We start from the raw sequence: 14268 nt of genomic DNA, 5'->3' as shown, positions 1-14268 counted from the left end.
TTTTTAGTAAATTACTAGAATTAAATGTTTCCTAATGGATTCTACAAATTCAGACTCTTCAATACTTACCGCTAGTTCATTTTCAGACATCACCTCACTAAACCCACGACTTGTTACTAATTTACAACATCATGGCTTTTCAAAACTTACAAAAATACAATCTTTGGCTATACCCATACTAGTTGATTATAAAAATGGACTAATTTGCAGTCCTACAGGATCTGGAAAGACTTTTACATTCCTCATCCCTGCAGTAAACCATCTACTTAATGATACTGCCACTAAAAAATCCAGGAAGGATGGGACTAGGGTAATTAATAGCTAACTTAGATAATTATTATCTCGCCAACTCGAGAGTTAACACAGCAAACATGTGAAATAGCAAGTAAAGTAACTCAGCTTTGGCCTTGGATAGTCGTTGGTTCTATCACGGGCGGGGAAAAGAAAAAAGCTGAAAAATCGTCACTTAGAAAAGGTATTACCCTTCTTTGTAGCACTCCAGGTCGTATGCTAGATCATCTACAATCCACTGCTAGCTTCGTTTCCAACAAATTGAATTGTTTAGTACTAGATGAAGTTGATCGATTATTGGATATGGGATTTGAGTCCAAAGTAAAGAGTATATACGCGAAACTTGTGGATAATGCTGATAACAAATTCCAAAAAATACTCATTTCTGCCACAATCAATTCTGAAGTTGAACAACTAGCAACATTTTGCATTGGCCCTGGTGAATCTTTTACTCCTGTTAATATCATAGACAAAAAGTTTCAAGTCCCCAAAACCTTGCAACATAAATACGTCATTGCTCCACTTAGATATAAATTTCTATTGTTAATTGCACTGTTAATTAAATGCCGAAAGGCTGTTGTATTTGTATCAAATTGCACGGCTGTAGACTATTTCCACAATCTACTTAGCGTAGTGACATGGCCAAATGAGGTATTAAAGGATAAACAACAGCAAAAAGAAATTTTAAAAATAAAGGTTTATAAGATTCATGGAAAAATTTCACCCGACGATCGCATTGGTTTTATGGGTGACTTTACTAGAGCTGAAACTGGCATATTGGTGGCAACTGATGTTGCCTCTAGGGGCCTAAACCTACATGTAGATCTAGTCGTTCAATTTGACCCACCTCAGCAGCTTGGAGAATATGTACACAGATCAGGTAGGACTGCCAGGCTTGGAAGTACTGGTATTGCTGTACTTATGTTACTGGAATCTGAGCAGGGTAAGCCATTTATAATAACTTAGGAATTATTGGTTTACTGAATGAAAAATCAGTATATCCTACGCAATTATCGATACAAGAACTGTATTCTAATTTATATTGTACAAATTTTTTATCTAAATATCGCAATCCTAAGGTAACTATATCATGTGGCAAAATTAACTTTAGTGGCCATTAACATAGAATTTATTGCCAGTTTTTTTACGCCACTTTAGACGTTTGGTATCCAACGACAAGGAATTGGCAATATTGGCAAATGATGCTTACCTTTGCAGTGTCAAGGCCTATCGCACAATTGTGCCCCAATTGAGACACGTTTTACACTTTAAAAAGTTACATTTAGGCCACATGGCCGCATCTTTCAACCTTTCCCATACCCCATCACAGGCTTTTAGTGTCAAATTGACCAATAATAGCACTTCTAAATGTCCAGATAGTTCAGATATCAATTCAGACATAGATGATGCCGTTGATTCAGGCCAAGTATTAAAGAGACGTAAACACCAAATTAACAATAAAATTAGTGGTAAAGGCATCAATTTTGGAAAAGTTTATACTGCAAAACAAAGAAAAGGCCTTAAGAGGAAAAATAATGCCAAAATTGAATTTAAACCAAGTAAAAAAAGATAAATGCTAGAGAACAGCCCACTAATCATAAATTTTAAAAACACTAAAAATACAGTTAAATTTCATTGATTTGTTGCTACTATACATGAATTAAAGACAAACCAATATTATATCAATTACATATAGATTAAATGCTTGTGTGAGGGTGGATCCAATCATTTCGTAGGGATTTCCATTTATCATAAGACCACCCGGTAAGTATTTGCTGTGAATTCCCCTTTAAATTATCACTCCCCCCATTTGATATCTACATTATGCAGTTTATATAGTAATTAATTAAAAAAGTTATATTAATCATTAATAAAAAGTATGTGGCTCACCTGTATATACAACTGATTTGCGATGTTAGTAATACTGGCATACCCTTTTGAGACAATGAGTGTTAGAGCATACAGGTTGTAGCAAGTGTTATTGAAGCCATTTATTTCGTCAGTATCCAAAATAAATTGCCAAAATGGCAGTGGTTTATCAAACGTAAGTTGCCTGAGTTTGGAAATGAGTTGATCAACCAAAATGCAATTTTCAATCTCTTCATTTGTATGACTTATGGTATCCAAACTAATAGTAGCAGTGTTAGACTTATCTCTGACGGTTCTTTTGCGTTGTTTTTTCTGTCTGGGCAATTTTTCAATGGGCATAATATCCCATTCGAGGCAACTAAAACTGAGCGAAGAACCGTAAAAGTATTTACTTAGAGAATTGAATTCCAATTCTCTTGATAAAAATGAGCTTTTTGGTGTGTTTTTATTGTATTTGCTGATTTGAATTCTACTTTCAAGCGGCGCATCTGTGGCCAGCGGATTTGGACGTACAGGAGTACTGGGTATATTATCCTCGTCCATTTTAATATCTTCAATATTAGTTTTATTATCATTTATAATTTTGACATTTTCATCTTCATCGCTATCCATTGTTTTGGAGTCAATATCAATGCTTATTACTTTGTCATTTGTATCTTCGTGGCTATTATTAAAGTGGTTATAACTGTCATTAAAACGTTTATAGCTGTTATTGTAGTCTTGACAGCTATGCATAGGGAATTTGTAGAGGAAAGAATCAATTATCTTTTTGAGTGATTCTTGTGTGTCGTAGGCGTTTATTTGAAATGCTTTGTCTAATACGATTCCAGAGAGTTTAGCGCCATATTCGCAAGTTTTGGAAAGAATTGGCTGACTTTGCAATTTTTTTAAACAAAGCTCATCATACTCCAGTGCTTCGAGCAATAATTCATTGTTTTCCGGCAGCGTCAACACTCCACGACTAAGCTTAGACACTCTTTCGTGTATATCTACGTATATTTCATCATCTGAACTACACTCCATATTTTATATTTATTTAATCAATAAAGGTATAAATGATGTTAATTATTTAAAAGCAGGGGTTACCCTGAATAGCAACACAATCCATACCAAGGCACGATAGACATATATCATACTACACTCTGATATACACATAACATACTGTAATTCATTAATGACAATATGGTAGTTATCTGTATGGTATTACTCTTTTTGATAAAATCATTACCATTTTCAATGAATATCCGTAATTTTTATAAAATATATTATTTAAATAAAAATAAACACATTTTGACACGCAAAATTAACAAATACTAGTCAAGAAATGGAAAAGATAAGTAGAAATAATATTCAAAGGGAATATTATTTCAAAATATGTTCAACGTATACCATTAGTTATACGCTGGTAATTATCGTATTGAATTGTCCTGAAGTTATTGATAGACATGTCTATCATCTCGACAATCTTCTCAATACAAGCGTCTTCTGGGATATTGACCATAAATCTATTGCGTAAACCTTCAATAATATACGATAATCCACCAGACATACAAGGCAGTTTGCAAGCTGTGTTAATTAATAAATTATTTTACATTTTAAAATCACAATATAAATATATAAATCATAACCATATAAAAAATATATAGATTAGTTATATAATTCCTATAATTATATAATATAAAATTGTAAGATGCTTTAATAAATTATTTTCATTATTTCCAATGAAAATAATTTATTAATATAACAAAATCTCACCGTTAGTCATCATCTCAATCATCAATACAATGCGATCTACATGCTTCCTAGCCTCTAGGAATCCACGAATAATAAGCGTCCTAAAGTACTCAAAGTTATCCGAGTATTCTCCATCCATGATGTCCAAATATTCTTGAGTCAGTTTAAATGGAGCATTCTCAAAATTGATATTACCCGGTGAGTTCGACAGCATAAATCCAAAGTCTAAATTAAACTGTTAATTTACCAATATGTATTACGTGCCCATTGGTGTCTATTAACATATTCCCATTATGGCGATCCTTAATCTGCATTAATAAGAAATATCACCTGCAAAAAGTAACTAACCAATGAATAAGCAGCGTGACTTTCGATAAAATTTTTCTTTGCTTCGAACTTGCAATCCTTAAAGGCCACATCAAAGACTTTGGCAATTGAATCTGTCTTGAATTTACGCTTAAGAAAGTCCACAGAACATGTTCCAACAAGGAACTCGATCATGCCAGACTGGGAACCAGTTATAAGTATTTCATATGGCCTTAGCCATAAGGGTAATTTTGCCTTATCAAAAATAGTCTTGAATTGCTCAATGATCTGCAACGTTAATCTTTCCTGTCTCAAATTATCTTTAGCCTTAACAATGATGAAACGCATATCCCATGTTTTCAATTTACCATAAGGAGATTGTTCCCTAAACTTCTTCTTCTTTTCTTCAAGTGTTTCACCCCAAAAATAATTCCTGAGTTGTTGAGTAGATAAACCACTCATCTCCTCATGCGTCAGTGATTCTGATATTGTTTCGCTGCTAGGGGAGGAGGGCTTTGAGGAGGATCTTCTAGTGTCCAGAGGAAGATCGATTGGGAATTTTACCAATGGTGTTGTTGATGCTCTGGGTTTTTGCTGCTCTGATTTTGTACTACTATTATTAGTTGCTGTATTGGTACTTGTGCTATTGGTAGATAATGAATCAGAAGATTCATTGTTTATAATGGAAACATTAGTAAGGTTGGAAGGGACGTCTGATGTATCAGACCTGAGATTTGCTTCTATCTTATCTAATGTTGTATCAAGTGGTTCATCGTCCAATTGATTCATGCGTAGTACATTCTTTATAGCTTCAATATAATCGCCACCAACCTGTTCCAATGAGTTCCTTGTCAGTAATTTACGCTCAAACAAATCATCCAAAATGGCTTTTAACACATAAAAATGTTCCTGTTTTAGACGATTCAGATGCTCGTTGGATTGTGTGATATTTGTCAAATTTCGCTTTGGTGTTATAATATCTAACAAATGCACATCAGTACCAATCGGTGCTTTAATAAATTCACTAATCGAATTAACATCCTCATCCAAATCTGCAACTTCCAGTACCATTATGAACGGGGCCCGAGTTTTTGAAAAGAAAACTTTACCCTCAGTCTCCACAATTCTCAATATCTGTAAGATATTTCCAGGTTTAGGTGAAAGTGTTTTAAATGGGAATGTCAATCCAGTGTAAAAGAACATGCCTTCACTGACAGCAACAGCGCATCGTCTTAACAACATCCACTCGTTTAAAGCCATGAAAAATCGAGTAATAAGTGGTAAGCGCAATGATCGATTAGTTTCATTACAAAGTTGTGACGACATTTCAATACATAAAGTAGCAAAATGTCCTAAAGTGTTAAAATATTCGCATCTTCTTTGTTTCATCAACAATATTTGCAATTCTTCTATTATCTCATCGGAATAATCCGTTAATTGAAATGATAACACATTGAGTGGATTACCCAATTTAGAATATACACTGGGTATTTTAACTACTGAATTAGGAATAGTTATGGGCAATGTATTCATCTTAAATGGCTCAGGTATCCTAGCAGAAGAAGGAGATTTACTCCTATTACTAATGCCACTGTTGTTATACATCCTTGTCAGCAATAGATGCCTTTCAAATAAATCTGGCGATTTAATATTATCAGAGGGCCTAGTGTTTGAGGATATTGATAGTGTTGGTTTGCAATTTACCACAGCCATTTCAGTTTCTTGGCTAAGCATAAGCGCTACAGCTTCCAGCTCTGAAATTCTATCATCAGAAACGGCGTTAAAAAGCCATGATACTTGCAGTGCGAAATGCATACATAAAGAAGCCTTGTCAAGCAAAAAACGGGTTAAAGATGAAGTTTTGTATTTTGTCAATGCAATTTGACACAGTTGGGGTAGGTAAAAGTGGATCTCTTCTTCAGTACGTTTGGAATACAACAAATTAACAAGATATTCATGAATACCGGGTTCCTTCCTTGAAAAGAGGTAGTACATATGAAAAAACGAATCAAAGTATTCGGACTGAAAAAGTCTCAATAAACTTCCTGTATATTCTACCAGGGGTTCGCTCTTTTTAGGAGTGTTTACTTGTAATACACCATCTGTGATGACATTTTCCTGTGGAGAATCATTTTGCGATTCAATAGTATTATTAGATTGATAATCATTCGTCATAGGCTCTGCGTATTCAATGTTCACGTTATCGAATTTGGGGATAATGGTAACAACTTCATCTTTAAAATTTAAATCTGTGGTATATACTGATACTCCAATAGAATCATTGGGCATAATGGGATGATCTCTAGCAATTGCACTTACTTCATTGGAAATTATTTCTGGGTTATCATTTAATTTAGATAGATTCTCATTGTTATTGGTAATGGCATTGTCAGCATTTGCATTGTCTAGTGTAGTATCGCCTAGGTCTTGTTCATTAGAGTTATTGTTACAAATTTTGTAGGTGGTTATATCACCAGATAATGATTTATCTGGTGAATTTTGATAAATAGATGTATTATTAAATTGATTTTCATCTAATCCGCTTGTCATTTTAACTTTACAGTAAATTAATAGAGGAAAAATTAACGTGAGAATAAACGATAAAAATAACTATGCAATTAACAAATAATTACAAACATAACGATGATGAATTTTGAATATGAAGTGCCAAATAGTCCATTTTAAGTATATTCATCGGATATAAAACTGACTAAAAAATTATATCTAGTGATGCATCATGTGTTGACGGGGTGTTTACACAAACTGGGGTCACATTATCACCCATTTTGATGTGTCGCTTATTAATATATAAGCATGCCAAATTGCCTACTTATAATTTGATAAATATTACAATATCACTAATTATTAACAGTTGCGCACATAATACAAGAATTAGTATTTCACAATTATCAATTCCCGAAATTTACCACATTGATTTATTTAATAATAATTTACATAGTAATTGTTGATAATTACTAACAATTACATTTCAGTTACAAATAAGGAAATTCAAAATTCTGCATGACTAATCATTCTAGGGAATGGAATCACATCCCTAATGTTCTTAACCCCCGTTAGAAACATTAACAATCTTTCTATCCCTATGCCAAAACCGCCATGTGGGATTGAACCAAATATTCTCATGTCTAGGTATTTTTTGTAACACTCAACGTTCATTTTTTGTTCTTCCATTTGCCTATATTATCAGTTCATTACTTGACTAAACGTTGATAGTTAGTTTCCCTCTCTGAACCTCCGACTATTTCACCTACTTCCGGCGCGATAATATCGAAGGAAAATGTTGATTTTCCACTATTTGTGCGTCTAAATTAGTTAAGATTCCTCACTTCATGTAGAATGGGCGGTTGACAGATGGAAAATGTGTTATTGCTATTAATTTGTTTCCAAAGTGTTCAATTAGCACCCTTTCGTCATCACGTGATATATTTATTGATCCAACAGTTTGTCCATTGTAATTGTTTTTAATAATTTCCATACATTCATCAAATGACACAACTATCACTTCATTATTTATCTGCATAATTATTCACTTGCCAATTCACTAAGTCTCTGAATTACATCCCCATTGTATTCATCCAGGTATTTTATCCATTCTGTTTGCATCATTTGCTTGGCTACATACTTTATGTAATCTTCTGCTATAGTTATTATATCCTAAATAACTGCGTGCATACATTTAATTGAGCAAAACTGCATTCCACCTCCAACATCCAGAACTCTGATAAATGTCTTGTGGTCTATATTAAATAATAATCACATTGGAGTTTTCAGCCCTAAATGTGGGACCCAATGTATATGTATCGCCAACAGAACAAGTAAGGACTTCTAGTGCCAACTGTCCAGAAACTGCTAAATAAGTAGGAGTCTATTATTAATGAAAATTTACCCCAAAAAAATTACCAGGTGTTATTTTAAATTGACATCCAGCGCCTTCCGCGTCCATTGTGGTTATAATAGGTGTGGTAATGTGCGTGAATTTTTTATTCTATGTCAATATATCATAAAAATTTATTATTGTAATAGACGACCTACCTTAAAATATTTGTGAGTCAAATTAATCAACTCAGACCGCGCGTGTATAATACTAGATCCAAATCTAGTCCTAGCACGCAAGTGTGGAAAGGAGCGAATGTAATCAACTGATAGTGCTTGTTTTGCAATTGGATAATTATCACTATTATCTATCTTATTATATATATGAAATTTGTGTCCGGAATCTTCACTTTCTAACTTCAATTCTAATGTAGGTTCTGTTGATAATTTACCAATGAATGAAACTGATGAACCCATTGTTAAATTTTTAACCTGGCCAAAATTTGGAATCGTATTTGATACTGCAATCTGCAAAGGCAAAATTGTAGTAGAGTCGGTGAAATCGATAAATAAAAGTGTACCTTTACAAGCAGATCTGATGGATTTAACCCACCCTGAAACTTGAATCAAATCTTTCGGAGTGGGATCGTCAAATATTTCCCTAACGTATGTTCTATCTAAGTAAAATAGTAACTTTCCATTTCTGTTAAAACTCAATAAATTATCACTTGTATTCATGTGTCTAGTGAATGGATTTGCTTTGTAATGTTTCGACAAAAAATTGTACAGAAATGTTATATTCCGATGTAATGTATTTGCGATCATTATTTGAGCTACAATTATTAAAATTTTCATCCCAAAGGTGTGTTTTTACACATTTAATAATAATGATTGCGTGTGTATATGGAATCTTCACCCCAGTATATGATATTTAGTTATACAAGCTTAGAATATACTAAGATAAAGTATGAGCAATTATACAAATTAATTTTGTTGCTAAAAAAATATGATACAATTTTTTAATAATCCAAATTTACCCTTCAGAATTAACTGATTTCCTTGATTGTCTAACCACAACATCATTCTCTGAACCAACACTACAAAACATGTGTATCAATCTAACTGAACTGCGATTACCTATTAGCTAACACTGGTCCCAACTTCCTATGGCCTTTGGATGAAGGTATTTGCATATTTTCTAGTTCCTTACTTAGATGATTTGATGTTGCTGCATTTATCAATTCCAACGGTGTTTTATATCTACATAATTTGAAACCATACTGCTGTGCGATGATAGTTGCTCCGCTTTCACCTAATCCTGGTATTTGCATTAGCTGGTTTATCCATCTATATAAGCACTGATATACATCCTCTCATATATGTCTAAATCGTCGTCGCCACATTTGGTACTACTTATATTTTTAGATAAAACATGGCTGGATCGAAACATGTTAAATTCATGATAACTCGGCGCGTTTAGAATTGTGTTGCAAGTTTTAAACAAGTACTCAAACTGCGTGAATTGTGCCTTACTGATTCGTTAAAGTCGCGCGTTTCCACCGTATCTACTTGGTAAGATATTAATAATCGGCATATTAAATCATCTATTTCACCAGAATTGATGGGTATTTTTGAGTCACACTTGCCAAAATGTATAGCCATGTCACGGATTCCCTGTAAAATAAGTATTATTCGTATTTGAGGATACATAATTCTCATTTTTTTTACATCACTATTGATGCACATTAAGGGCTCATTTGAGTCCAGTGCATCAGGATTATAAATGAAGAATCCAAGCACTAGATGAGTTGAAATAGTCTAAATTATCAAATACATACATCTAATTCTGTATCTGAGTTCAATGTAGAAATATCAGAGTCACTGGTGGGTGATAACATGTTGCCGATAAATGATCGAAGATCATTTGAAAAAATATTGTCCATAAGCACTAAATTAGCAATTTATTACAGTTTTTATACTTTTGTTTCTCCTGAAACATCGTTTTATATCTAAAATTGCAAGATATTAATACTAGATTAGTATGCTTTAACAATAACATCTTAAAATCATCACTGAGTGATGATTTTTCTATGTCATAACACACAAAAATAGAACTGTGTTCGGATACACATTCTTTACATATGTTAATTCGTCTAATATTATCATTATTGCTTAAAAATTTACAGGATGGGTATACAATAACCCTATGTTCCATTCCATAGCACAATATATATACCCCCTAGAGTTTATATCCATGGTTATTGTCCCTATATTATTGTTGAAATATTCCCTATAATTTTCATTGCTAATAATATGTATAACAAATACTAATGTCAACACCATAATGACCAAAGACGAACTTCATCAATCCTCAAGTGATGACGAATTTGGTAATTAAACCAATAATATAGGCCCCGTTCCAGCACCTGAACGCAAGAAAACTAAAATTAACTATACAAATGACCAAATATTCCTAAACAATCTGCCAAATGCTGACTTTTACGAGCAAAGTTTCATGCATGGAGATACAATTAGTCATAGTAAGTCTTAACTTATGTAGTTGCAATTAGCAATCAGACGCAGTATATCGCAACTGCCAGTGTAGATGGACATCTTCGTTTCTGGTACTATAACCAAGACGGAGTAGAGTTTGTTAAGCATATCAAAGCACATACTAGTAATCTCTAATTAATTTAGGCAGTATTATTGCCATGCACGAATCAGTCGATGGTATCCATTTGGGCACAATTTCAGCAGATAATACATACAAGCATTTTGATTTCACCACTTTTGATATGATTAGTATCATCAAACTCACAATTGAACCTATTGATTTTGCATTTATTACCTGCGAAAATGACTTACATCATAAAATAGCAATGTATGGCATTAATCATGTAGTTGTTACAAGGATTTTGATGAAATTCATGTTTTTTCGCCAAATGAAGGCACAAATATTGTTTCAAAATACAAAATAAATGTCAGAAACATACAATTCCTTATTTATAACATTATATTGGATATATGCGTGTCTATTGATAGTAATGGCGGGATAGATTTATGGGATCGTACATTCAAATTTCCCTCCAGTGATGTTTTCAAATTCAAACTCAAATCTGAAACAGATCTTTATGACTTAAAGAAGGTATTGCATTGGGTTATATAGAACAATACAATTGCTAACGCCGTGGCAATATCACCTAACGGTGCCTTTATGGCTATATCAACTACCGATGGGCTGATAAGATTATATAGTACTAGCACTATGAAATTGCGTAAAATATATGATGAAACTGTACAAATGTATATTGGGGCGCAAAATGATCCAAATCATAAGGTGATACAAATTGACTCTCTTGAATTTGGTCGGAAACTCGATATAGAGAAGGAAATAGGAAAAGCACGGCTTAACACGCGTGTATTCACAAACATTTTGTTTGATGAATCATCCAGTTTTTTAATATTCCCCAGTATAATAGGCATTAAGATAATCAATATTCACACTAATCAAGTAATCAGCATTGTTAATGTAGTTGGCAAGAATTGTTGGTAAAGCGGAGAAAGGATTGAGATTTTTGTATATTTCGTGCTTTCAGAAGAAAAATTTTAAGGTATATATCTTCTTAATGCAGAATTTTGGTGTGAAAAATGTAGGAGGTGATGTCTCTATACGAAACAAGGATTTCCTTCTCCCCCTATTTGCTTGTACTTCGTTTAACAAAAATAGGTTAACATTCGAGTTGATTTAGGTTTTATATATTCTCAAGACGTAACCCTAAGGAATCGGATATGGAAATTAGGGATGTGGTCAACCTGAAGCCCACACGGGATGACATATCAGCTACAATACAATCAGTCAAATCTGGACACGAACTTGCCAAAACTGCAACGATACATACATCAATGGGCGATATTTACATTAAATTATTTTATGATGAATGCCCTAAGACTGTTGAAAATTTCACAGTGCATTCAATAAACGGATATTACAATAACTGTATATTTCACCGTGTGATAAACAACTTCATGATTCAAACAGGAGATCCAGGCGGAGATGGTACTGGGGGAGAATCCATTTGGGGAGGAGAGTTTGAGGATGAAATTGTCCAATCACTTAAACATGACCGCCCTTTCACTGTATCCATGGCCAATGCGGGTGAAAATACTAATGGTTCTCAATTTTTCATCACAACAGTGCCATGTCCATGGCTTGACGGTAAACATACAGTTTTTGGGCGAGTAACCAAGGGCATGGACGTTGTTCAAAAAATTGAAAAGGTTAGCCACTAGTTATTTAGACGCCCACGAATCACGAGGATAGACCCCTTAGTGACATTAGGATAATGTCGATTAAAGTCCAGTTATGAACGTATAGTAGTATATTAGTTTTTAGCATGTTGATAACAGCATTAAAAAATAATTTTCTAGTCGCTATCATTCTAAATGTAATTGGTATAGTATAGTTACGGTTGCGCGTTTTAAATCATCTTATAAAATCTACCAATTAAAAAAAATATAGCAAATGTATGCACAATGTAAATAAATAGTCATTCGATAACTTGTTAGCTAAATAGTTAGTAAATATAAAAATATCACTACGCAAAATTAAGTTATTATTTAATAATTGCATGATTGACTTAAAGACCAATGCATTAACTATAAAAGCAAATAATAATGAAACAGAAAATGCTGTGTCATAAAATTTTAAAACGATTAAATAATGAAAAAAACTGTGTGTCTAGTGATGTTATTGACAATTTCTAGTAGTTAAAATATTTAATGATATTGTTACGATGCACTTAGGCATTTTTAAATAATACACAATAAATAACATTTATTATACGTTATATCCAGTAGTAAATGAGTAGTAAATGATAAAACAAATGGTACAATTTGGATAGTTACATACAAGTATAGTTGACTATGTTATATAGCTATGAGCTAGATAATGAGCCATACTAGCTAAAAAGATAAGTGTGCATATTCAAAATCATATAATCATATGTATATAAATTATTTTTAGATTAATAAATAATCTAAAAACTGGTATTTTAGTGGGTGTACAAATGTGTTGAGTTTTTAATATTTGACGCGGCGCCATGCCCATGCTCAGCGAAGATGACTTGGTGCGTTTTAGGACGAAAATTTGTAAATTGGCATCAACAGACAGATGTGAATTTGGGGATGAACGGTGTAGTTACTCACACAATATTTATTGGGGAAGAAGATGTCCATACTACCTAAGGGATATGAGGGCCCTGCGATACCTGCCAGAGTTTTGCCCCGATTCCACCATGTCTTCAAATCAGGCTATAATTGAAAATTGTTGTACCAGGGGTAACAACTGTGCTTTTGCTCATTCACAAGAGGAAATCAATTATCACCCTTTAGTGTACAAAACAGTTGTGTGTAATGATTATAAGGAAGGTAAGTGTAAAAAATACTATTGCCCAAAGATACATGGATTGGCTGAAAGAAGACTCCCTTCTAAGTTTTATATGACCAAAAGAAAGGGTATAATCGTGACACACTATCCAAATGTCATGTTTATAGATAAAATAAGAAAGTCTAAGGAACTTCAGTTGTTAGACAATGAGGTAGTCCCCAATTATAATGATTATAATAGTAATTCAAATGGTAGCATATCTAACAATATTAAAAGTAAAACTCTAGACTTAATTAAATCGTACGACCAGTGTAGTTACTACAGCATACATAACAATGAAGCGCCGCACAAAAGTCTAGGATTGGAGAGTAATGTGGATTATGAAATTGAACGTGTACTTGCAGGGTTTACGGAGACAGATGGTCTATACTCTCCAAAATTGCAAAGTAAACCAACCATATGTGAAACAGAACGATTTATCAATAACAATAGCATTACATACCGCACAGATGCGAATTGGTACGAAGACAATTTGGACAAGCTGATGACAATTGGTAACTTAAATACTGTAGCTGGGAAAGTAGAGGTTCTTAAAAGGTTGGGTATCTTCAACAGCTATGAGGACGAATGTGAATATTTAAATTTTGAACAGTACATTAAGAAAGTAATGAAGTTATGTGATCTAATAAAGTCATTAGCTGTAACTTCTGCCACATATTCTACTATAAGTAGTTTTGACAACGATAAATTGATTGATCATATACTAAGTTTGTTGCACCTGCTGGTAACTAGACATAGGTGATTCAAACTGATTATATATATAATCAGTTTGAATTTTTTAATGGAGT

At 33.3% G+C, this 14268-nt stretch overlaps 7 protein-coding genes across 7 annotated transcripts; 3 read left to right on the top strand and 4 right to left on the bottom strand.

The window, feature by feature from the left end:
* Nucleotides 1-34: 34 nt before the first annotated feature.
* Nucleotides 35-1864, top strand: BMR1_03g03930 (DDX31, DBP7, ATP-dependent RNA helicase DDX31/DBP7; the record flags this gene model as incomplete). Its single annotated transcript, XM_012793943.1, has 4 exons — nucleotides 35-310; nucleotides 331-1234; nucleotides 1258-1383; nucleotides 1431-1864. The coding sequence occupies 4 exons, from the start codon at nucleotides 35-37 to the stop codon at nucleotides 1862-1864; spliced, it is 1740 nt and encodes a 579-aa protein (XP_012649397.1).
* Nucleotides 1865-1988: 124 nt separating this feature from the next.
* Nucleotides 1989-3183, bottom strand: BMR1_03g03925 (conserved Plasmodium protein, unknown function; the record flags this gene model as incomplete). The annotated part of the gene is made up of 2 exons (XM_012793942.1): nucleotides 1989-2108; nucleotides 2182-3183. 2 exons carry the CDS (start codon nucleotides 3181-3183, stop codon nucleotides 1989-1991), a joined length of 1122 nt encoding a protein of 373 aa, XP_012649396.1.
* A 355-nt stretch (nucleotides 3184-3538) lies between these two features.
* Nucleotides 3539-6750, bottom strand: BMR1_03g03920 (phosphatidylinositol 4-kinase; the record flags this gene model as incomplete). The annotated part of the gene is made up of 4 exons (XM_012793941.1): nucleotides 3539-3726; nucleotides 3916-4119; nucleotides 4142-4202; nucleotides 4225-6750. 4 exons carry the CDS (start codon nucleotides 6748-6750, stop codon nucleotides 3539-3541), a joined length of 2979 nt encoding a protein of 992 aa, XP_012649395.1.
* Nucleotides 7210-8859, bottom strand: BMR1_03g03915 (Asparagine--tRNA ligase; the record flags this gene model as incomplete). The annotated part of the gene is made up of 8 exons (XM_021482212.1): nucleotides 7210-7396; nucleotides 7417-7524; nucleotides 7548-7735; nucleotides 7756-7875; nucleotides 7896-7958; nucleotides 7979-8086; nucleotides 8108-8206; nucleotides 8254-8859. 8 exons carry the CDS (start codon nucleotides 8857-8859, stop codon nucleotides 7210-7212), a joined length of 1479 nt encoding a protein of 492 aa, XP_021338757.1.
* On the bottom strand, nucleotides 9068-10249 carry BMR1_03g03910 (conserved Plasmodium protein, unknown function; the record flags this gene model as incomplete). Its single annotated transcript, XM_021482211.1, is given in 7 exon segments — nucleotides 9068-9152; nucleotides 9172-9294; nucleotides 9316-9381; nucleotides 9402-9547; nucleotides 9568-9852; nucleotides 9873-9982; nucleotides 10003-10249. The coding sequence occupies 7 exon segments, from the start codon at nucleotides 10247-10249 to the stop codon at nucleotides 9068-9070; spliced, it is 1062 nt and encodes a 353-aa protein (XP_021338756.1).
* On the top strand, nucleotides 10379-12401 carry BMR1_03g03905 (peptidylprolyl isomerase domain and WD repeat-containing protein 1; the record flags this gene model as incomplete). Its single annotated transcript, XM_021482210.1, has 10 exons — nucleotides 10379-10424; nucleotides 10446-10574; nucleotides 10595-10711; nucleotides 10732-10915; nucleotides 10936-11179; nucleotides 11201-11545; nucleotides 11568-11645; nucleotides 11667-11761; nucleotides 11784-12312; nucleotides 12333-12401. 10 exons carry the CDS (start codon nucleotides 10379-10381, stop codon nucleotides 12399-12401), a joined length of 1836 nt encoding a protein of 611 aa, XP_021338755.1.
* BMR1_03g03900 (hypothetical protein) lies at nucleotides 13134-14222 on the top strand (the record flags this gene model as incomplete). Its single annotated transcript, XM_012793937.1, has 1 exon — nucleotides 13134-14222. The coding sequence occupies one exon, from the start codon at nucleotides 13134-13136 to the stop codon at nucleotides 14220-14222; it is 1089 nt and encodes a 362-aa protein (XP_012649391.1).
* Between the last annotated feature and the right edge of the window lie 46 nt (nucleotides 14223-14268).

This window comes from Babesia microti, chromosome III, assembly GCF_000691945.2.
Source record: "Babesia microti strain RI chromosome III, complete genome".
NCBI lineage: Eukaryota > Apicomplexa > Aconoidasida > Piroplasmida > Babesiidae > Babesia > Babesia microti.
Note: the sequence above shows the minus strand (reverse complement) of the source record. Positions and strands in the feature narration are given on the sequence as shown.